The sequence below is a fragment of the Pyxicephalus adspersus genome, chromosome 9 (genome assembly GCF_032062135.1).
Source record: "Pyxicephalus adspersus chromosome 9, UCB_Pads_2.0, whole genome shotgun sequence".
NCBI lineage: Eukaryota > Metazoa > Chordata > Amphibia > Anura > Pyxicephalidae > Pyxicephalus > Pyxicephalus adspersus.
Window position 1 is genome coordinate 30,600,556 of NC_092866.1, and position 22,509 is coordinate 30,623,064.

At 38.3% G+C, this 22,509-nt stretch overlaps 1 protein-coding gene and 1 long non-coding RNA gene across 5 annotated transcripts in view; one reads left to right on the top strand and one right to left on the bottom strand.

The window, feature by feature from the left end:
* Positions 1–22,509, bottom strand: part of CTSF (cathepsin F) — a 132,124-nt gene that overhangs the window by 59,616 nt on the left and 49,999 nt on the right. For all 4 annotated transcript variants that reach the window (XM_072423078.1, XM_072423077.1, XM_072423079.1 and 1 more), the window contains exon 9: positions 13,426–13,506. In XM_072423078.1, the coding sequence (XP_072279179.1) occupies positions 13,426–13,506 (81 nt within the window). The remainder of the gene's footprint in view (positions 1–13,425; positions 13,507–22,509) is intronic.
* On the top strand, positions 7,366–10,304 carry LOC140338741 (uncharacterized). The gene is made up of 5 exons (XR_011922311.1): positions 7,366–7,420; positions 8,570–8,620; positions 9,477–9,501; positions 9,910–10,069; positions 10,182–10,304. It is a non-coding gene; the product is annotated as an uncharacterized lncRNA (long non-coding RNA).

A 22,509-nucleotide genomic window follows, 5' to 3' on the forward strand; every position in this document is an offset into this window, starting at 1 on the left:
ATGGATAGATCCATTGGCACTGGTTGCAGCGACCGCATTTGAAAGTGCCATTGGTATTTGCCTGAGGGTTCTTGGTGGGTATATGTTGGAAATGACTTGAAACCAGTTGGTCTTTGAGGGATCTAGATTTTCTGTATGTGAAAAAAGGTTTTTCACTAATAAATGTACTAATTTTTTGATCTGTTTTCAAATGTTGGGCAAGAGTTTTATAAATGAAATCATGGTACATATTATATCTTGTAATGATGCGTGTGGTGGGGTGTTCGTGGGGCTGTCCTTATGTTTAAAGATGAGGTAATTTCTCGGGTACTGTAGGGCTCTCTGGTAAGATTTTTTTGAGGAGATGTTTGGAGTATCCTCTTTGTGGTAGGTAATCTTTCCTGTAGTTGTTTAGCCTCATGTTTAAAGTCAATGGCCCTGATTTACTAAAGCTCTCCAAGGCTGGAGAGAATACACTTTCAGAAGTGAAGCTGGGTGATCCAGAAAACATGGAATAGATTTTTAAAAATAATTTGCTATTTGCCAGCAAACATTTTAAATTCTGGACCAGGTCAATTCCAGGTTTGTTATATCACCCAGCTTCACTGATCAAAGTGTATTCTCCCCAGGCTTGGAGAGCTTTAATAAATCAGGGCCATTATCTGTGGTGCAATTTTGTTTGTCTAAGATACTGACTTGGGTCTGAAAGCAGGGTTTTTCACATTTTTCTAGGAAAAGATTTGCATACGATGGTGCGCATTTCGTACGCATCCCCACGCCCTGGGTTTGAAGGTATGTGTTGTTGTCAAAGGTAAAATTTTTCTATTGAGAATGTAGGTTAATAAACTGATGATGAGAATATTTTGGTTAAGGGCTGTGGGATAGAATTGTTGGAGACATTTGTTGATGGTTTTAATACCCAGGGTATGTGGGATGCTACATCATCAATTATAACCAGCGCTTCCACATCAATCATAACCAACACCGTACTGCAGGGCCAGTCCAGCCTAACGCCCCCCTGGTCAATCCAGCAGGGGTCGGCAACCCGTGGCTCCAGAGCCACAGGTGCATATGCATTGCGGAGGAAAGAGATTTCCTTTCAGGGGCGCATTCCTTCTTCTCCGTATGCATTGGGGAGGAAGAGGATTTGCCTTCAGGGGCGTTCCTGGTGGGGGCGGAGCCATAAGCTCAGGACTCCAGAGAGAGTCGGGCCTAGTGTGCCTTCTTGAACTCCTAAAATGGCCTAGTAGACAAAAAAGTTTGCTGACCCCTGCCGTATTGGGTGGGACTGGGAGGTTATGGGTAAGTTTAAGTATATCGATGGTGTCTTGGAAATATGAGGGGAGTGATGTAACCAGGGGTCGTAGATATGAGTCTACAAGCTTGCTTGCATTGGCAGTAATTAGGCCTATTCCACAGATGATGAGGCCGCCGGTGGGATGTGATGGGCTTTTGTGGACCTTGGGTAGGATATTGAAAGTGGGTAAGGTGGGATGTTTCTTAGCGAGATATTTTTTGTTTTTTTGCGTCAATAGTGTTGTCTAAGAAGGCCTGCCATACAATGGTATTGTATTCATGATAAAACTCAGTGATTCTATCTTTTGGGATGGTGGAATACCATTCTTTGTTGTCCAGAATTTGGTAGCAGATCTGTGTGTAGTGTTCTGTGTTGAGGACAACAATGTTGCCACCTTTATCAGATGGTTTAACAATAACGTCATCTCTTTGTTTGATTTTGTTGAGGGCGTGGTAGTCTTTGGATGAAAATTTCCTGTCGAATGTAGTTGGTTCAGCGTAACTATTTAGCATGTATTCTGTAGTGATATTTACAAATGTTTGTATATATGGGTTCAGTGATAAGGGTGGGAAAAAGGTAGATCTGGGTTTTCTTTGTAAAATGGTCGTGGGATCAGGGTACGTTTGAGTGGGTGAAGTTAGTAAGTCAATGGGTGATTGTGATTGGTTTTCCGTGAACAGTTCATGGGGGTCTTTCGAGGTCCTAAAATCTTGAGTGTTGAAATTTTTGTACAATTCAGGTTGAAATGGTAAAGGGTTTGTAATGGATTTATCAAACATTATTTTTAACGTCAGATTCCTGGCAAACATGTTGGTGTCCTAATGATCTAAAATTTGTCTAGATTTTGATAAGGACAAAATGAGAGGCCATTCTTAAGAACTTGTAATTCAGGTTCAGATAATTCATAAGAAGATAAGTTAATCACTTCGAAGTTTAAACCTTTTTGTTCTGTTTCAGCAGGTACAGGTCTAAGGTCTTTCTTCTTGATATAGGAGACAGTATCTGTTGGTTAAGTGATTCTAAAAAATCTGCTGTAATTTTAGGATAGCTCCAGCAGTGGTTGTTGGTGCTGTGTTTGATGACATTTGTGTACATGATAAGGTACTGTTGGTGTTATTGGTGGATAATGGTGCCTTGTTTAAAGGTGGGGAAATTTGAAACGTAATAGATGATAATAGTATGGGAGGGGGAGATTGTTTATCAGAACTAGTGGGATGTTGGGTTGGTTGTTTGTGGTGGTGGAGTAGTGTTTTATGATAGGCTGGTTTGGTCTTGAGGCGTAAAAGGTGAGAATTTAGTAACGTTAACTGGAGTGCCGTGGGGGGGTTGGGGGCACCCTCTTGGAGTCTTGGGTATTGTCTGAAATGCCACTCAAAAATCTCTTCTTGTTTCTGTTTTGTTGTGTTTCACATTAATTTCCAGATTAGCCAGTTGTTGGTTGGTTTCCACCGAGGTAGGTGGTTTCTGATGGTCTGGGTCTTTGTTTCTAGGTTTGTTGTCTGTGTTTGTGGATGCTGGTGTTTGGGATTTGTCCCACTTGTAGGCTTTTTCGTTAATTAAAGGCCACTTGTCGTGTAGTTTTTTATCTTTTTTTGTGGGCTATTGAGCTGTTTTCCAAACTCCTCCCCCGTATTACCCGCCTACCTGATGGGCGGTTCACCCATCCAATCACGAGAAATGCATGTGGCATCCCTCTTGTCGGATATGGAGTCTCCACACACCACAAGGAATCCCCTTCTGACGTCCCTGAGATGCGCTCACGCCCCTGGGGGCGTGCACGCATCCCCAGCAACTTCTGCACGCCGGAAGCCCTGCTTTATTTGTGGGCTTCGATCAGCACACAGTCCTCGGCATGCCTGGCTACTGTCAGCACACGTGACTGAGTCTCATACTATACCACTGGTCAGAAGCGATTCCCTTCAGATTCCCTGAACCTGACATGTCTTTCTAACCAACTACCAGGTACATTGTATTCATTTTTACTATGAACATCATGGTGCACTTGCATGAGAGCCTTTTTACCTCTCAACTTGAAAATAATTAGCAATTATTATATCATACCAACTCTTCCTTAACAGGAGCTGAAAACCTGCTGAATTAAGGAACCTTCTTCTCACTCCAGGAGTGTACAACCTAGATTTATGGGTTTCTTGGCAATAAAAATGATACATACCTGGGCAGGCTGTTCTGCATCCACTGGGTATGTATATAACTGTGTGTATATATAGATATTAAACTACCTAGCTCCCTTATTATGCCCATAAATACTCAACCAAATGATATGATATATCCCTTCTTTACAACTTCAATGTAGTTAAAACCTTTGATTGATCCAGAACCACATCCCTGAAAATTAAGGTGACCTGTCCTGCTAATATCTCTGTCCTAAATTATTGTAAGTAGCCCTACTTAGGGGTTTTATACCTTCTAATCTAAAACAATTGCTCTTTGACTTTATACATATCTTTCATGTATACATTTTTAGACAACACCACCATGTTACTTACCTACTAAACTTGGACCATTCTGCTAGTAAATTACTTAACCCCTTTATTAACCTTACAATACCCTTTATAGACATCCCAATTACATCTTAGACACAAATATCACACTCTGATATTTATATTACATATATGTACTACAACCACAACATAAAACTATTACCACTGCTGATCATTTCTGGTGTTTTTGTATTATATTGATGACATTGTTGTTTATTTTTATTCTTATCACTCGCGTGTTTTGTATTATATTGATCGCTTTATAACCTCTTCTGCAAACAATATTGTTTGATATTTCTGTACCTTATACTTGAATATAGACCGTTAAGTCTCTCAAATAAGCGCTCCCCTAAAGAAGCCCATCGAGGTGTAACGCGTCAGGCTTATTCGTGCCTTTTTACGGTTAATTATTACCATACAGACAGAAATTATTGTCTATATATATCCCAGTCTAGTGCTATCTCAACTAAACTGCATGTATATTCGCATGTATTTGATCGTATGAATATGTATGAAAACATGTTTACAACAATGCATAATTAATTATTCTGAGTATTTCGAGTCAAAACCTCTTTCTTTCACTTCTTCCCTCTTATTTGTGATTAATTACTATAATTGGTAAATTAAGATATCCCAGAATTGAGTGCTGATGCTAAAATTTGCTGGATACACATAAGAAATGCCACCTTCTCCCTGCCTGATTCTTCCAAGTTAGATGATATGAAAATTGGCACTCCCTGTGGTAAACCAAGTCATGGGATTTTGTTGCTGGAACTGTTGTTTTGGACTATTCTATGCAAAATAAAGATAAGTACTAACTTTCAATTAGGCAGCCCCTGAGTGTTTGTGTTGTTTTTAACCATTCCTAACACTTGAAGTCCTACAAATACTTCCACCTTATTACAAATACCCTGGAAATTTGGCATCATATACTTCATCCTGCTACAAAATAAACAATATATTCCTCATAATTAAAACCATTAACACAATCTAAAATAAGTTAAATGGTAAACCGAAAAAAACCCTCCTATGTATAAAAAATGATAAGTAATGTATTTTCTGTTAATGAACTTGCGTAAGGGCTCTGTTGGTAACTGGGTATGGGTAAAATCAATGAGAGAATAGGAAAAGAGGAGAGACTTACAAGTTTACAGATCTTTCATGCATCCTGTCTGTGGTAGGCCACAGAGATTGGTATGTTAAGAATAAACCGATGGGAGAATGAATAGCAAGTTTGAAATATTTTAAAAAGAAGGAAAGTTCCTAAATGTATATATATGCTGGCCAGAATCTATTAAACGAAATCCTTTCGGTACAATGGTTAATCGTTTTTAGGGCTCACCTGTGCTGCAAAAAGGAGAGGAAAGAAATCTGATCCTAAGGTTTTGACGCGATCCCCAGGCGGGGGATATGTCAGTGGAGCACGGAAGGGATCCAAGCTGTGGATCCAAGGTAGCAGAGACTACTCTGCTTTAGCTACCTGCCTAAAATAGGCAAGAAAGCAGTATTCTTGTACTGGCTCAGTGTAATTGACAAATGCGCATGTCAGCAACCGTCAAAAGGGACAGTGCCTGTAAGCAGATACCTGTAGCCATATAAGCGACATTCAAGAGCAAGTATGTAAGCTGAAACGGCATGCACCCTGCATCTATTGTCTCTCTTCTTTTCCTACTATTAGCTTACATTACGTTAATTATGAGCAAGGATGTCTAGAGCCACTGGAATATTGTTTATATATATGCATTATTATATCAAACTACCTATATTAATCAATGATATATCTGTGCTTCATGTCTCAACCTCCCATGAAAAAAATGAGAAATGCGTCAGAAATCAGGGAATTGAGACAGATTTGATCTTACTTGATGTGAACGGCACCAAAGATCTACAAATCAAGCATATATCAATGCGTTGGTGCATTACCTATACTATGTTTATATATAAAAATATTCTGGTCAGATGCTTGCTTGTAAATACTTGTTTCTCTACCTAATGAAGTAAATGTGTTACATATGCCTAAAAAAAAAGCCCCTCTTTTCTTTTCAACCACCTTTGCTCTAGTAGCTGTTTGGATTTACTATTACATTTTTGGCCTTGGGGTTCACATGCTCCCTTCCTTTATTTACTCTCAAAGATCAAGTTTTTCATGTTCCAAAATAATTGTTTAGTACTAAAAGTTTTCAAAGAACAATGCTCTTTCCTGTGCTGTTTTCAGATGCTATAAACTAAATAGATGCTGTGTATTTTTATAAAAACATGAAAACTCTTTGCTTCAGCTCCTAAAAATGTGTCTGTTCACTCTCCAACAAGATATCCTCACCATAAAAAGCTGGGCACTTGCCCCTTTCCTGATTACTCTAGCCACACCAAGAGCAGCAAAGGGATAGACAACAAACAAGGAGGAGGAGTCAAGTGTATACACACAGTTTTTACAGCACTTCAACAAAACACATTCTCAAACCCCTTTCAAAACTGTTGTGCAACTATCTTTGATGGGTTGCCTAAATTTCATTTAAAGCTGTGTGCAAAACGCTTTACAAACAGACAAAAAGATTTTTCCATAGCTCCTAATAATTAAAAGAAACAAATCGCACAAGCAGGGTTTTTTGGTGGCTAGATATATTACCAAGGTTGTGAAAAAAAATAACCAAAGTGAGTTTGCATACAAATTATTTCAGATATGTATCATTCGGTCATACACAAATGATCTTCTTTCTGATAAATACATCCAAATTCTTGAAACATCCTGTACTGGAAATGGTCCATTGACAATGTCCTAATATTTTGGACAGGGTCAAAGGACTCATTGAAAACATTCTTTTTACACATCCAAACTAACCAGTGCAATCTGAAATTCACATATGAGTCCAGCACTAACGAGATATCCTTTCTTGATCTCAAAATTTGCACTGATTCAGAATCTAAAATTTCCACAACTGAAAATACAGCTGGAAACACAGTTATTGCATGCTACCAAAGCTCATCCTTTAGTATCCAATTATTTCTCGGAAAAAAATATGACATATACATTCTCTATAAAAGGAATATTTAGATGTGGACATTGTTCACAATGTCCATGGGCCAAGGAAGCCCAGAGAATATTCCTACCCAATGGCTAAACTTTTTCTACAAGAGGCTTTATTGACTGCAATACCACAGGGGCGATATACTTATTATCATGCGGCTGTGGTTGCTTTTACAGGCAAGACAAAACAAACATTCAAAAAAAGGAATGGATGAACACATTCATTCCATGGCAAAATAATCACACCGATAGGCTATCATGTTGCCACAAAACATAGCTATAATCCAAATGTGATTAATTTCTATACACTGGAACATATCCAATCCCAGAGGGTGAGATGTAGATATACGATTGTTGTAGCTTGAAATGAAGTGGATAGTATAACTTAAAGCTAATACATAACCAGGTTTCAATGATGTATTAAGCTACAAACCCTTTGTATAAACCTTGATACAATTTTTTAGTAATTATGCACATATAAGATTTGTGAATAGTCCAGGATTTACCTTTACTTGGACAATAAAATGCCCCCCCCCCCCCTTTTTTTTTCTAGGACAGTCGTGGGTTTTCATAGTAATTTCACAATAACTTTTGTATCTCATACTTGAAACCTTATCAGTGAGTATAATACAAACCTGTATCCTTTAATGTATGTACTGTGGGAATAACTATAACTTAAAATATATACGTATGAGCTTTGTGTTTTCCTACTTTGTATGATAACATATATCTGTAAAGGATTACAACACAGTATTACAATGATAATTGCTACATAATTAGTATGTGTTTCATTATGTGGGATATGTATATTACATCAAAAAATATAAGTTTATAATATAATCTGATATCAGAACAATATAGGTTCATAAAAAATATGTGCATATTATATGAATTGTACTATTATGGGATTGTCAAATCATATGCTAGTGGAAAATTTAAAATATCTGTCTAAATTGGTAAAAGGTACTGGTATACTAATACTCACTTCCAATTTTATAGATTTTATTAACATATTAATTTGTATCTATAATGAATGTATGTTTATAATAAATGCTGAATATGAACTAAGGAGACTCACAGTATAATACTCCAACATGTCATTAATAATTTGGTACTCTTAGTAATAAAACTACCATTGTGGTAATAAATATTGTTTGAAAAAATCTTTCTTAACAAGAATACATAAAAAAAACTAACATAAAAAATAACATCAATAATACCATCGGATGATCCTTTTACCAGGTCTTATACATTACAGGTAATTGAATAAAAAAACAGTAAAAATAAGTATGTAAGTGTTTAAAACTTTCAAACAAATATTTCTTTCAATATGATTTAAACCTTTACTGTTTTTTTATTCATAGATACCCATACAGGCAATTCTTTATTTACATTAATCGGGGCCCCCTTTTTGGACTGCTCTGCAACTTATGAGGAGTAGGGGATTGGTGCAACTATGCACCGATCAGGATGTGGCGGTAGGGGTTAAAAGATTTTGCTAGCCCCCCTGCTGTCTTCTTTCTTTCTGTCCCTCATACGATCACCTCCTATGCAGAGGTTGAGACTCTGGTCTAGACCTCTGCAGGAGTAAGCCACTGACATCACAGAAGTATGCAACAAGCATGTCATTATTATAATATGCACACACATCCCCACGTATGGTGATATATCTAAAGGTAAGAACCCATGTTCTGTCCAAATAAAAGCCAAATAATTATGTACCAAACATCAATTTATTATTAAATACATTGATATATTTGATTCTAGGCATATGATTGCGGAGGTAGCAGAACTCCTCATAGGTGCATTCATCTAAAGGTAAGCATTTATATTGAGTATATAAAACAATCAAGTATTACACATCCAATACAGTTATGAAAGCATTTATTTTTTATTATAGCTCTGTCCATTTTTTTTCTAATCAGCACATTTAAAAGGTTTCTTGCACAAGATTCATCTGTCCAAACCTTGGGCTATAGTCAAAAATCTAGAATTGTCCCAAACAGAAAAGCTGTCAAGACTTTTTTTAATTGCCAACTATAGAATTCCTAATTATGATATAAACTCTACGTAAATGTAATTACGATTCATTGATTTTTGGACCATAGGATGTACTTTTAACCCCCAAAAGGGGGTGTGTCTTATGGTCCGAATATCCTCCTGCGCTTCCAAGGGGGGCCCCAGCAGGCGGCTGCAGTTCCATCTAGCCTGGCATCCCCACTGCAGCATGGCCCCCTGCCCGTATTACAAAAAAATAAAGCTGTCCACCCCTACCTTATCCTATCGATCGCAGAGCCCTGCCTTCCCCTTCCCTGTGTTTATCAGCAGCTCAAATCTATAGGGATGCTAGGGATGTGTTTCTGTGTGAGAAGGCTCTGTGTAACAGTGGGGAGTGAGGATAGAGGCAGAGAGAGCAGGAGGAGGGCAGTCTGAGGTGAGCAGTGCTGGTTAGCATTTTTTTTTTCTTGTGCAGCACATCATTCTCCTATAACAGGTGAGCTGTAACTTTTCTGTTACTATAGTCTTGTAGTGCAAAATCTGTGATATTTGCAATCTATTTCTCGTTAAATATTATTCTGCTGTATTTTATTAAATATTTCCTTTTACAATTTGTTTCTGAATATTTTTTTTCTTGTTTTCCTTCTCTACAACCTGGCTGCGTCTCATGGTCAAGTGCATCTTATAGTCCGAAAAATACAGTAGGTAGTTGTAATTTGTAAGTACAGTACCTATCTGAAATATTGAGGGCAATACATATGGTCCCTGTCTACAAAGAATCTTCTATACGAATCTATATTTGTTTTATTATTTGTATATATCTTGTACATTTACATATAAAATATCTGAGACAAAACATCTCTTGCTTTTCTCTCCTTTCTGCTTTAATCTGTTATACCAAGGGGCCTGTCTCTTAATGATACTTCTGAGTGGTTTGAGAACACTCACTCTCTCTATGAGTATGATGTGTAGCCTAAATATGAGCATAAAACCTTCCAGGTTGATTGTAGAGCCTAATTAGTTAGTAAATAATCAGTTGACTGTAGAGTTTATAAAATTAGGAAAGATGCTGGATATTTAGGTTACTTTTTTCTCTTTCTCTATTTGAGGATTTGAACTGCCACCTTCCCTTCATGCAAAAATCTTTAAAAAAGGCTGAATTATTTTGATGGAGTGAACATGATCCTTCCTTGATGTGGTTGTGTCTTGCTTTTGATCTCTCTCATGTGGTGCGGTAGGCCAAAGTTGTAAGGCATATGCATTTATTGGGTAATGGCTGTTTTCACTAGTTATTGGCAATTTAGTTATTAAGAAAAGATTTGGAATATGAAGTATTAAAATTGGAAGTATAAATATCTATGTGTATATATACATTTTATAGATCTCAAAATATACTGCCTGCAGACATGTCGGGTCAACACTAATTGTGAAACACCACACTGATTCTTTGGAAACAACATTGCCATCCCGGGAGAACTCCTGGAGAAACAATTTATGATTCAGCGGATTACCGGAGTCATTGAGTGCTAAAGAGCTTAACCACCTATGTGCTATTATTCCGCAATCTTTTGGAGTTACTCCTCCTTGCAGAGTACAAAGCGTACACAGATTGGGCCCGCTGCTTAAAGAAAATAATAAAGACAGAGCGAATATTGCTCGCAATTATGACTATCAAGATCGTCAATTAATTTTTCAGGCCTACAGAGCTCAGAGACCCCTAGTGGCAACGGTTCACAAGTTGTTGCTGACTATTCTGCAGAGGTAACGAGAATCCGAAGTCTTTCAACCTGATTTCCCAACTATTGGGGGATAAAAGGATCAAGTTCACGCTTGCATATCCTGCCATTCTGAAAGTGAACCTACCTGATGGTACTCAAGCCTCATTTACTTCGGCTGACGGAACCAAAAATTTTTTTCATGGGCAGAGGTGACGAGATGGAAGAACCACCTTCCTCCAACAACCGAAGAGAGAATACTCAAGGCTGTTCATCACCTGCTAAAGAAGGCTCATCTTTATCTGATCAAAATTGAAGCTCTAAAAGGGAGCGGAGTGCTCTTTTTAGGCCATGGGAGCTATTAAAAAAAAAAAACTGACAGTCAAACAGACAACTCCCAAATACACAATATCAGAACAATATCAGAAAACGCAACTCCTGTGTTATAACCAGCCACTTGTTTCACCAGCCAAACTCCTTTAAGACCGTCTAGAAGTTATATTATCTATATATATATATATATATATATATATATATATATATATATACATATATGTGGTTACCGTCTAGAAGGTATAATATATATATATAATTATACATATATGTGGTTACACTCAAAGATGGTTACGTATTGAGTTTGTAAATTTACGAAAGATACTAATTAGTATTACTTTATACTTTAGTGTGTATCATATGTCTCCACAACCTGAGGAAGCCTATACCGGCAAAACAAGATGACTGCGATCCCACCTTGGACATTCTCTTATACCAGCAGAGAATCGTGAAGTGTTACACTAGAGCAGTAATGGTATTGCGTATAGTGCCAAATTGGCTGAGCGTTACCTACACTGTACTTTGTTTTCCTAAGTTACGGTTTTTACTCATTCAAAATATTTTGAAACTAGTAAACCTTGTTTGAATGCCATAAAAAGCCCCCTCTGTTTTCTCTATTCTAATTTCATACTTATATCACTTATCGGGAGCTGGTATTTTATATATTTGTTTAACTGAAGGATAGAAGGGAATTCCTAAACAAGTTATCCATATTAGGCATCTTTACCTGCCTGATTGCTTATATTCATCTGTCACCTGCACAGGAGTTACATGATCCCAGCCCAGCCAAAAAAGATGGCCAGACGTCAGAACCAGGAAAAGTAAAAAGAAGAAAATGTGCTATCGTGATGGATCAGCATAAGGTGATAAAAATTAGGGTTTAGTTCCGCTATTTGTAATCATATATCTCCATACACCTGCTCTAGGATAAAAAGGAGAGTTTTGCAGAACAAGATCAGACAGTAGAAGGCGCTTCCTTAATTCTGACTGGTAGAAAAGAGAGTGAAGCATGCAACACTACACCCAGAGTATAAGGTCAGCGCTCCCTCTCGCAGTGTAAACCCTGTTTTATGCTGGTAACCCATACACAATAATTGTAATGGCCAACAATAATGACGTACATTCTGCTGGTTCTGTATAATTGAATTATTAACAGAAAATTAAAAATAATAGCTTATTCAAAATAGTATCAATGGTGTGGTCATTCATTCTGTAAAAAAAAAATTGGAGTAAAATGGGTCGTTCCAGACGTTGTTCAGCATACTCTGATTAAAAAGTGGATTAGACAGGGGAAAAAATATTAATACGTTCAGAAAATGATAAGCTGCTCAACTAAAAAGATCTAAAACGCTTTAAAATGGCAACAAACCCCGTTTGCCCCCCCCCCCCCGTACTATTATTGTTTTAAATCATATGTGTTTCCTAATGTGGTCCTTATTGGATGTACAATTGTTCTATTTTCATATTCTTCTTTTTAATGACTGTACTGTTGCATATTACCTTTTGAAATGCAAATAGAAATAGATTTAAAATAAATAAAACAAAAACAGAAAAACTTGCAGACTTGTGAGTACTGTTACAATTAGGAAATGGCCATGTGAAGCCAAGCTATCAGCATAAAGCCCCCGCAAAGTCCTAACGTTGAAAAAAAGACATGTGTGAAGTGGTTAGTTTGCCTAAAGAGAAATGATAAAACATTTTGTGGACTAATGAAAGCAAGATTATTCTTTTTGGGTCTAGAGGCCACAGACAGTTTGTCAGATGACCCTCCAAACACTAAATACAAGCCACAGTACCCCATAAAGACAGTTAAGAATGGTGGCGCAAGCATCCGGTTATGGGGATGTTTTTCATACTATGGTTTTGGGCCTATACTTAAAGAGTACATGTGACTCCATTCAACACAGATGTGCAGCAGTTCTCAAATGCAGTGATTCTGTGATTCAAATTATTAAAGCGAAATCCTAAAACATTTTTTCAGTTTACACAATTTATGAATGAATGTTTGAGTTTGTAAAGAAGAATGCTTTTTTTTTTAACAGAGTAATATTCCCATTTCACGTCTTTACTTTGTAAAGGAATGACACAAATTGTATACATTTTTCTTCATGTTTAGATTTGGAAAAGAATGTGCACTGTTCCCAATGCATTTGTGTGTGTGTGTGTGTGTGTGTGTGTAAATAAAAGTAGATGTAAATAAAAGTTTTGAGCTTTATTTACTTTTTATACACACTGCTATTGTTTGAACACATCTGTACATGTATGATTACAGTGCAAGGGCTCATGAGCAGAGGATATCTTCAACCCTCATCGTAGGTTTGAGCATGACTCCTTGTCAACTGTATTCTTATAGGAAGCAAAATTTGTTACAAAACACCAAAAGAGGAAGAAAAAAATCCTTATTAGATGTTACATGGTGCTAGCAGCATCTTGCCATATGATATATTACAGGAGACCATAGATGGTCTTTAAAGTTATAACAAAAACAACATCTCTCAATAAAATACTCTAGGAAATCCAGACTAAGGCTTTTTAGTGTACCTCTACGATCTGTGTTGAGTAAACTTTGCCACCTACCCAACTTCTCAATAGCTTCATATGCACTTGACGGAAGACCTCCTCCACATGCATGATCCACAGCATCACAGTCTACCAGCTCTGTAAGTAAGAATTTAAAGGTTTTAGTACATATTAAACAGTCATATACATGTAATTGTATACAACTATAAGCACAAAATTTGCTGTGTCTTGGCCCACCCATTTTTTGAACACAGAATCCCCTGGCTGGAAAAAAATCCTGGGAAGAACACTGCCTGACAACCATCTAAATTTTGACAGGTGGAGAGGATGCTCAGCCAATATTACTGTACAAATAAAAAATATGATGCTGGACAAGGAGCGAGTGACAGCAGACACAAAGAAAACAGTGTTAGGCTCACTGTCATATGAAGAATCACAAACTTGGAAGGATTAACACAAACTTATATATATTTAAAAACAATTTACAATAAATAATAAAGTTAAAAGTGAAATAAACACCAAAACATTGGTCAGTAAGCAGAAATCTTGAAAAATTAACCCCTAAAATTTTTAATGCCCTTAAAGAGACAATAGCAGTGTCATTACAGGAATGAAGCAAAAGAAAATTGTATACATTCATTTTAAAGATAAAATCTGTAGTCAACATTTCTTTTTCAACATAAATTTTCAACATAAACAAAAAGAAAAAAAAACAGGAACAAACAAAAGTCTGAACTAAAACATCAGGCATTACTTTCAAATTTATTGTTGTTACATTTAATAAAGCTCTCCAAGACTGGAGAGTATACACTTTCAATAGTGAAGCGGGGTGATCCAGCAAATCTGGAATGTATTCTTTTAAATGTATTTGCTAGCAAATGTTTTGAATCCTTCAAATTTATTGCAGGTTTGCTGGATCACCCAGCTTCACCTTCACTGAAAGTGTATTCTCTCCAGTCAAGGAAAGCTTAAATAAATCAGATTAAATTTATTGTGAGAAGAAAAACTTTTTTATTGTAAACAACCACAAGAAAGTTCACCTATATTGCACGTAATGTTAGGATTATGATCTACTTATGATCATTGCAAAGGTGTAATTGCTGTTACCTTTATTCTTATTTATCCATTTTTAACAACCAATTTTTAGTATAATGATCTGTCGTTTTTGGTTGACAACAACTTATGGTATTCCTATTCTTACATGGTTTATGTTATGGAATGCTTTTAAATTATGTTTGTCATCATAGTTTTTATTTATTATTTTCATTCATATTTGTATTTTATTATTTTCACATTTTTTTTTTCGTTCATGTTTTTGTTTTTTAGCACCTTCACCCTGTTTTGACTCACATGCCTTTCTTAATGATATATTAATTTTTCTATGTTTGTGTTTGTGGTCCATAAGCACTGTAAATCAACAGGAAGAAAAAAAACTGGTTGGGTTGAACTTGGTTTAATTTATTCCAACAGGTAATCAATTCTTGATTACCTAATGCAATCGAATATTCTCAGGGTCAACAATCTCTGGTGTCATTCATTTTTTACGTTTTCTATATGGACCATTTATATATTTATACAGGTGACGATACCCCCTAAAAACACAAGGGTGAATAGATTTATTGTAGCTAATCTTTCATCATAGCGGAGCATCTCCATTGCTGTTATTAGTTTACATGCCCTTCTCTGCACTCTTTTTTTTTTTTTTTTTTACCCTAGTGGCCACTGGACTACTTTGCTGATGAGAAATAAGCAAGCCGCAGACTTTCAGGCACTCCTCACCAGGCACTAAGGATGAGAGCTTTTTACAGCTGGGCATCCAGGATCGTTTTCGGGCAAAAACACCTCTTTTTGCAGGCATTTGCAACTGCCTGTTTGGGCAATTTTTTAAAGCCTAGTTCAAAAAAATAATTGCATCGAGCATCTAGAAAACCACAGGCAAATGCTGCCTTCTGCCACCTGTTAAATGAGGAATAAAAAATTGACTTATTTGATCCAATGTTAACTTGTTTTTGCAGGTTTTTTGAGCAGTGAAATCCTTTAAAAATGCTTGAAAAAAACACAGGTCTGAACAAGCCCTAAGACAATTTTGATGTATTTTAAGGGTACATTTTTATGGCTGTGGGAAAATTACCTTTTATTGACTTGGAGGAACAGCAGGGAATACAGAAGTCTATGTGAAAAGCAATTGTAGTAGTTATTTTAGTCATACTTTTTAGTATACCATACTCCAGGTGTAGGACTGTTAAAAAAATTATAATATTATATAAATTTCTATTTATATAATAATATATAAATATATATTTCAAAAAACAGTAAAGGCGACTCAGTGAAAATGCAGTTCATTATTATGTCAGCAGGGGTTGTGTTGCAGTTCAGGAGCTTTATGAATGTCAGTTAATTCTACAAACTTGTGGTAGAAGTTGCAGAGTAGAGTGTCAGTTCCAATTCCTGGTTTAGTCCCCTGGATTCATTCCCAAAGCACTTAAAATTTGGCACATAGATTTTGGCATGTGACAAGGGTCTTACATGACCATGCCTGTAGTTTAGATAGGTATGCATTGGACCCTGGTATGGCTAAATGATTCAAGTTTGATGGAATTAGTGAGATCAGTTAATTTCTGAATTAAATCCCAAATCACCTAAAATTTAGACCCTGGTATGACCGAACCAACTGTAGAAGTTAAACTTGGTAAAGATTGTGCTACCTTTTTTTTAAAAAACATTCTTTATTTATTACCTCAAGTGGGTACAGAAATAAAGCAGGGATGTAGGAGCATAAAAATGCAATAACACCAATCAAAAATGTGCAAATTTTGCAATTGCATATAGAATATTTCAAACAAACCCAAGTGTCCTGGTACAGAAAAACAAATATCTGACATAAAGAATCATACTGATCCATAATAGGGAAAAGAAATAGAAGGGGGTTAAGAGTGGGGGGGACCGCCCGTAGAGGAAGCTTTGGGGGGGACAGCTAGAGGGTGTCCTGGAAATAAGACGAAAATGTGCAGCAGTGTAGAGCTCCAGTTAAACTTAAACTTGGGCAAAATAGCTATGGTATTCATTGGTTGTTGTAAATTGTGACCAATTTGTGACTGTGTCTCAGAACATATGCTTCTTAAAGTAGATACAGCTGATATTCACCCAATAGTAATCGCAGACCACGCTCCAGTCACTTTAGACCTTATGAACAGCCTCTTAAAACTGATTTTGTATGGAGATTCCCAGCATTCTTAGCTAAAGATGAAAAATTCCAACAGCAATTGAGGCACTGGTGGATGGACTTTGACTATCACAATGGCCAACACAGATCCAACCCGCAACTATATTGGGACACAGCCAAAGCAGTTCTCAGGGGTAATATTATGGCTTAAATGGCCACTACTAAAGGAATACGTTACATAAATACACTGAGGCTTGTACCCAGGCCAGACAGCCCTACCTGCAATTTAAGGCATCTCTTTTGCCGACAGACAAGAAACCTGGCTCCAGGTGAAACAAGCATGTGATCTCCTGATTAGCCAGTATGATTCCACTATTAGAGCTTACCGGTCAGCTGAGTTTTTTTGCTACAGTAACAAATCTGGCAGACTACTGGCTAATTTGGCGAAGGGATTTAGAATGCCCCCTCGAGTATTGGCCATCAGAGATTCAAAACAATTATTGCAAGATTCTCCACAGGATATTGCTTCTGTATTTGCTACGTTTTATAACAATTGTACACTTCCCAAGGTAGTGATGTATTTATGGGCAAAGGTTTTTTGGACAGGTTGAACCTTCCTATACTTACAGCAGAGGAACTGGCTCATCTTAACTCGGCAATACCTGAGGAGGAGGTCACCTCTGTAATCAAACGGTGTGCCAGTTGCAAAGTGCCAGGTCATGATGGCATGCCATCAGAGTTTTTTAAAATGTTAGTAGACAAAGTGATACCATTTCTTACAGCACTTTACAACACCCTGTTTTCCTCCTCCACCTATCTGGAGTCTGGCAATCTTGCTTTTATAAAGGTACTGCTCAAAGCACGTAAAGATCTGCTTGAACCGGGTTCATTCTGCCCGATATCTCTTCTTAATCAAGATGTAAAGTTGTTATCTAAAATTCTGGCAGACCGGTTGGCAAGATATATGCCGCGCTTAGGGAGCCCTGCGCAAGGGCTTCAAGGTAATATGGCTTCAAGGTAATATCGCTTCCTTTATGGCGACCATGTATTCTGGACCAATGGCTCCTGTCCAGGTAGCTGGAGTACTATCTCCCTCTTTTCTCTTGGGCAGAGGCACCAGGCAGGGTTACCCTCTTTCCCCACTATTATTTAACTTAGCCATTGAGCCATTGGCCAGATCGTTTTGTGACTGTAATGTATTTGAAGGTATCGGCGTCCAACACAAGCAAATTAAACTAGCTATGTTTGCAGATGATGAGATGTTGTTTATGCAGAACCCTACTAGAGATTTACCAACTGTTGTTGCACATATTAAGGGTTTGGGTACATTTTCTAGCTTCCGTATTAACTATGACAAAAGTGAATTATGTAGCCTTGATTTAAATCTCCCCCCCAGAGGCAGCAGCTCTTGGCATTAAATTAGCTAAACACCAGGTGACTTATCTAGGCATCAAAATCTCTCGCAGTGTTCCTGACATGTATGCCCTTAATTACTCCCCGGTAATAACCAAAATTTTAGCAGGAATAACCAATTGGAAAAACCTACCCTTGTCATTATTGGGCTGCTGTCAGTTTCTAAAAATGGTAAGCTTTGCCAATTTCCTTTACCCATTACAGACCCTCCCCTTCCTCTTGAAACATTCGGATGAGCAAAAAAATCACTCTGCCTTTATATTTTTTTTTTGTGGCAGGGGAAGACACCACAAATAGCCAGGGCCAAATTGTATTGTCCCAAGGAAAATCTAGGTAATAATTTTCCTGATGTGCACATGTACAACCTCTCCTGTCTTCTGAGACACTTTAAAGATAGGTGGCATGGGACATCTCATTATACCGCTAGTAAACTTGAGTCCCTAATGGTTCGTCCTTGGTCGCAGTTAGGGTTACTGAACACATACTACTCCGATATACCCCGCAATATCTGAGATAATTTACTGTTTAGGGACACGCTTCTGGCCTGGAGGGAACTTAAGAAATTACATAGCTGTAGCATTGGTACCACATTAGCGGCACACATCTGCTCTACTCCAGGATTCCCACAAGGTTGTACACACTAAGCCTACAAATTCTGGGCACAGAGAGGAGGTAAATCTCTGGCTCAATTGGACGAGGATAACAATATAATGCCCTTTAACCATTTCCAAGTTAAGTGCGCTATACCACGACAGCATTTTCTTTACTATCTACAAGTGAAATCAGCTTTTTTTGAAGGTCAGAGTGGACGTTTAGGCTTAAGACTCACACCTCCGGTGTCTAGGATCCTTGGAGATCCCTCAGTAAAGCACTCAATTTCCCTTATATACCCGATGCTAATGGGACAAATAACAAGCAAGGAAACCACACATTCCTTTGTCAAACGATGGGCAATCTATTTAGGTTGTAATTACCCTGATACCCTGGATATGCTAGAGGCAAGTTGGAGTAATGTACGCAAATGTATAATGAGTGAACAATGGAGGGAACTGCAGTTTAAAATCATACGTAGTGATACTAATATTCCTTCAATATGAAAGTAAGACCGCAAATGGTCTCTGATCGTTTAACTGCCTGTCCCAAATGTCAATTGCCCCTGGCCTCTCTATAGCATGCCCTATGGGACTGTCCCGATATTATGACTTTTTGGGATCTAGTATTTGGATTTGTAGAGAGAATCTCAAGTCACATTAGACACCGGTCTCCACATCTTGCTCTGTTTCATGCTGAGGTTCCCCCTGTGTCCCACACTATGACTACTAACACAGTGGCACTTACTAAATTTGATCACCTATGTCTTTTAGCTGCAAAGAAGAGTATTCTGACGCAATGGTTAGACCCGAAAGCCCCCTCGCTTCCTCAATTTACTCAGTATCTTCACTCGTTTATGGGGATAGATAAAACTGACGCTCTCCAACACATGGACACCCATCCCCAAAGATTTTTTAAGACTTGGATGTCATGCTTGCAACAATCTCTTTCAACAACACATATGCAGGAGCTAATTGATCTTTTTAAACATACAATCTGGTATGATCAGAGAATGCTGTCCTCACATTGATCACTAATAGCTGGCTGTACAACTTACTAAGTTACATTTTTACCTAGTCCACATGATTATGGCTGGAGATAGTCTCGGATTCCCAGTATTTACCATATTATCAGTTGCCTCATTCTAAATGTATTCACCTGATCGCCCCCTGAAGAAGTAGTGCCTACTGATAAAGGAACGTTGTAAGGCTGTTTACCCCCCTAGTTATAGTTTTGTTTCCTATGGTTTTTATTGTTTTGTTTACAAATTAAAATATAAAAATGAGACAGAAATTGTTTCTAAGCCAGCAATTGCTAGTGACCTGTTCATGCTTTTCTTTTTTTTGCATATTCTGTACAATACCTATTTATGTGGCTACTCATTATGTATGAATGCATTTGTTTTTTGTATTCTGTAATTTCTGTTTCCTGCCATTAAAAATTATTTAAAAAAAACATGTATTGGCTACTCTACCGCTAGTACCTTGAGTGGATAATGTAAGATCGTCTGTGCGGTGGATTTCATTGACCCTGTGTAGCCATACACGAATCGCAGGTGGTTCAGGGCTCCGCCAGCATGTGGCTATACAGGAGGTAGCAGCAATGATCAGGTGTCTGATTACTGAAGTTTTGTATGCTTTAAGTGGTAGCAAGTTGTGTTGCAAAAGGAAGAAGGCTGGTTCATCCGGAATATATTGGTCTGACATTTGTTGGACTATGGATCTGCTACCCAAAAATTCCTCAGAAGGGGACAGCTCCAGAAAATGTGGAGGAGGTAACCTTTCTCTGTCTTACACCTCCAGCAGCAGTCTGACACATTTGGGAAGATGTGGTGTAGCTTCTCTGGAGTATGATACCACCATGAGACAACTTTGTAACAAGTTTCTTGGTATCTGCTGCATATGGACGCCTAGTGGGTTCAATATAGGATATGTTCTTTTTGTTCTGTGGAGAATGTGAGACCTAAATCTCCCAGGACCTGAGAAACGTGGGTGTGTGGCCGGAAGGAGAGGCCTGTAAAAGCCTGTAGACAATAGACAAAGCGTGTCGAATGCCTCCCTCACCTATGCATAGTTAAGGAAGTTAGAGGTCTGTAGTAAGACAAAGCCAGGTGAAGGGTTGTCAGAAAATGGGAGATCTGTAGGGATCTCCAAAAATCCAATTGAAAGTCTCCCGTGTTATCCCTTAGCTCGATCTGATAAAATGTACTGCTCTGCATATACCTGTAGATTGTAAATCTCGGACCCTCCCATCCTCCAGTCCAGGGGGAAAGGACGGATTCCCAAAGACAGGGAAAAGGGGTGATGGCGAGGGTAAGAGGTGCAGTCGGTGGAAATTCTTTACAGCCAGCTCCCATGTGTAGCCAATTGTAGGATGAGAATTGATTTCTGTGATAGTTGACAGTGGCGACCACAAGAGGAGGTGTAGGGGTGTTGGGCAGAAAGCATTTTTAAATGATATACATTGTTTAGAACCCCCATTTCAGCACCAATCTAATACACGCATCAAATGTACCACTAGATAGTAGTGGAACATGTTTGGGACTCCCAGGCCCCCTTCAATTTTAGGTCACATAAGCAAAGTTCTGCAGAGTCTAGGAACTTTGTTACGCCATGCGTAACAAAAGAGTTTTGAAGTAAGGGTTCTATAAACTGATCCAGGAACCTTTATCAGAAGGGTTTGGAAGATATATAAAAACCAGGGAGGATATTCATTTTTATAATGCTAATATGTCCTAGCCAGGAGAAGGTTGTTTTATCTCATTGTTCTAGGTCTCTATTCATAGTAAAGAGCAGCGGGAGATAGTTCCGAGCGTATGTCCCTAAGAGTACTTTGGGTATTTTCTTGTCGAGGTATGTGATCGAGTTGGACTCCCTGTGGAAAGTGAAAGATTGTTTAAGATTGGGAACTGGCAGTGGTCAATAATGAAATATTTAGAGCTGTTGACTTAGAATAATTAATCTTAAAGTTGGACAGGGAGCCGTATTCATTCAAAGCGGTCATGATAATTAGCAATGAGATAGTGGAGTTGGTTATGGGAAGTTGTAAGTTGTCTGCATAGGCGGCTATTTGTACATCCCATATCTAGCCCTTCAATAGTATAGCAGGCACGGATTGTACGTAGGAGGGGTTCCAGTGTCAGCATGAAAATCAGGGGAGATATGGGACAGCCCTGTCGTGTGCCATTAGAGATAGACAGTGGAGCCGATAGAAGCCCATTCACTCTAACTGTGGCCGTGGGTAGAGAGTAAATGGCCCTGATCCATGATAACATTAGTGGGCCAACGCCTATATGTATAAAAGTATTAACCATGTAGAGCCAGTCAACCCGATCAAAGGCTTTGTCAGCATCTGTGAAGGGTAACAAAAGTGGGATGTGTTCAGATGTGGCATGATATATATAGTTCAGTACCCTAGTTGTGTTGCCTCTGGCCTCCCTGCGTGGCATAAAGCCAGCTTGATCAAAATGAATGAGGTCATGCATGACCTTAATCAGTCTGGAAGCCAGGATTTTCCCATAGAGTTTAAGATCTTGGTTAAGGAGGGAGATGGGGTTTTATCTCGTGCAGGACAAAGGATCCTTGCCTTCCTTGGGTAATACCGGGATGGTAGCCTGGAGAGAGTCCAGAGAAAACTGACTGCCTTCAGTTATATGGGGTTAGGTGGCGATGAAATGAGAGGGTAAATTACTCTGAAAGGTTTTGTAGTGTGATAAGGGCAGGCCATCCGGCTCAGAAGTTTTGCCAGAAGGGGTGTTGCTTATGGCTATTCGGAGTTCTTCCACGGAAATGGGTGCCTCCAGCAAATTTCTCTGAGACACAGGCCCTAATTCATCAAGCAGAATCGGACGCTCGCTCGTGCATTCGTTTTCGCGATCCGAAATCGTGCGCCGTCGCGCAATTCAGCAACTAAAAAAGTTCGCGGCCGGAGCTCCGGCAGCTTTACACTGGCAAGCTTGCATTAAAAGTCACTGT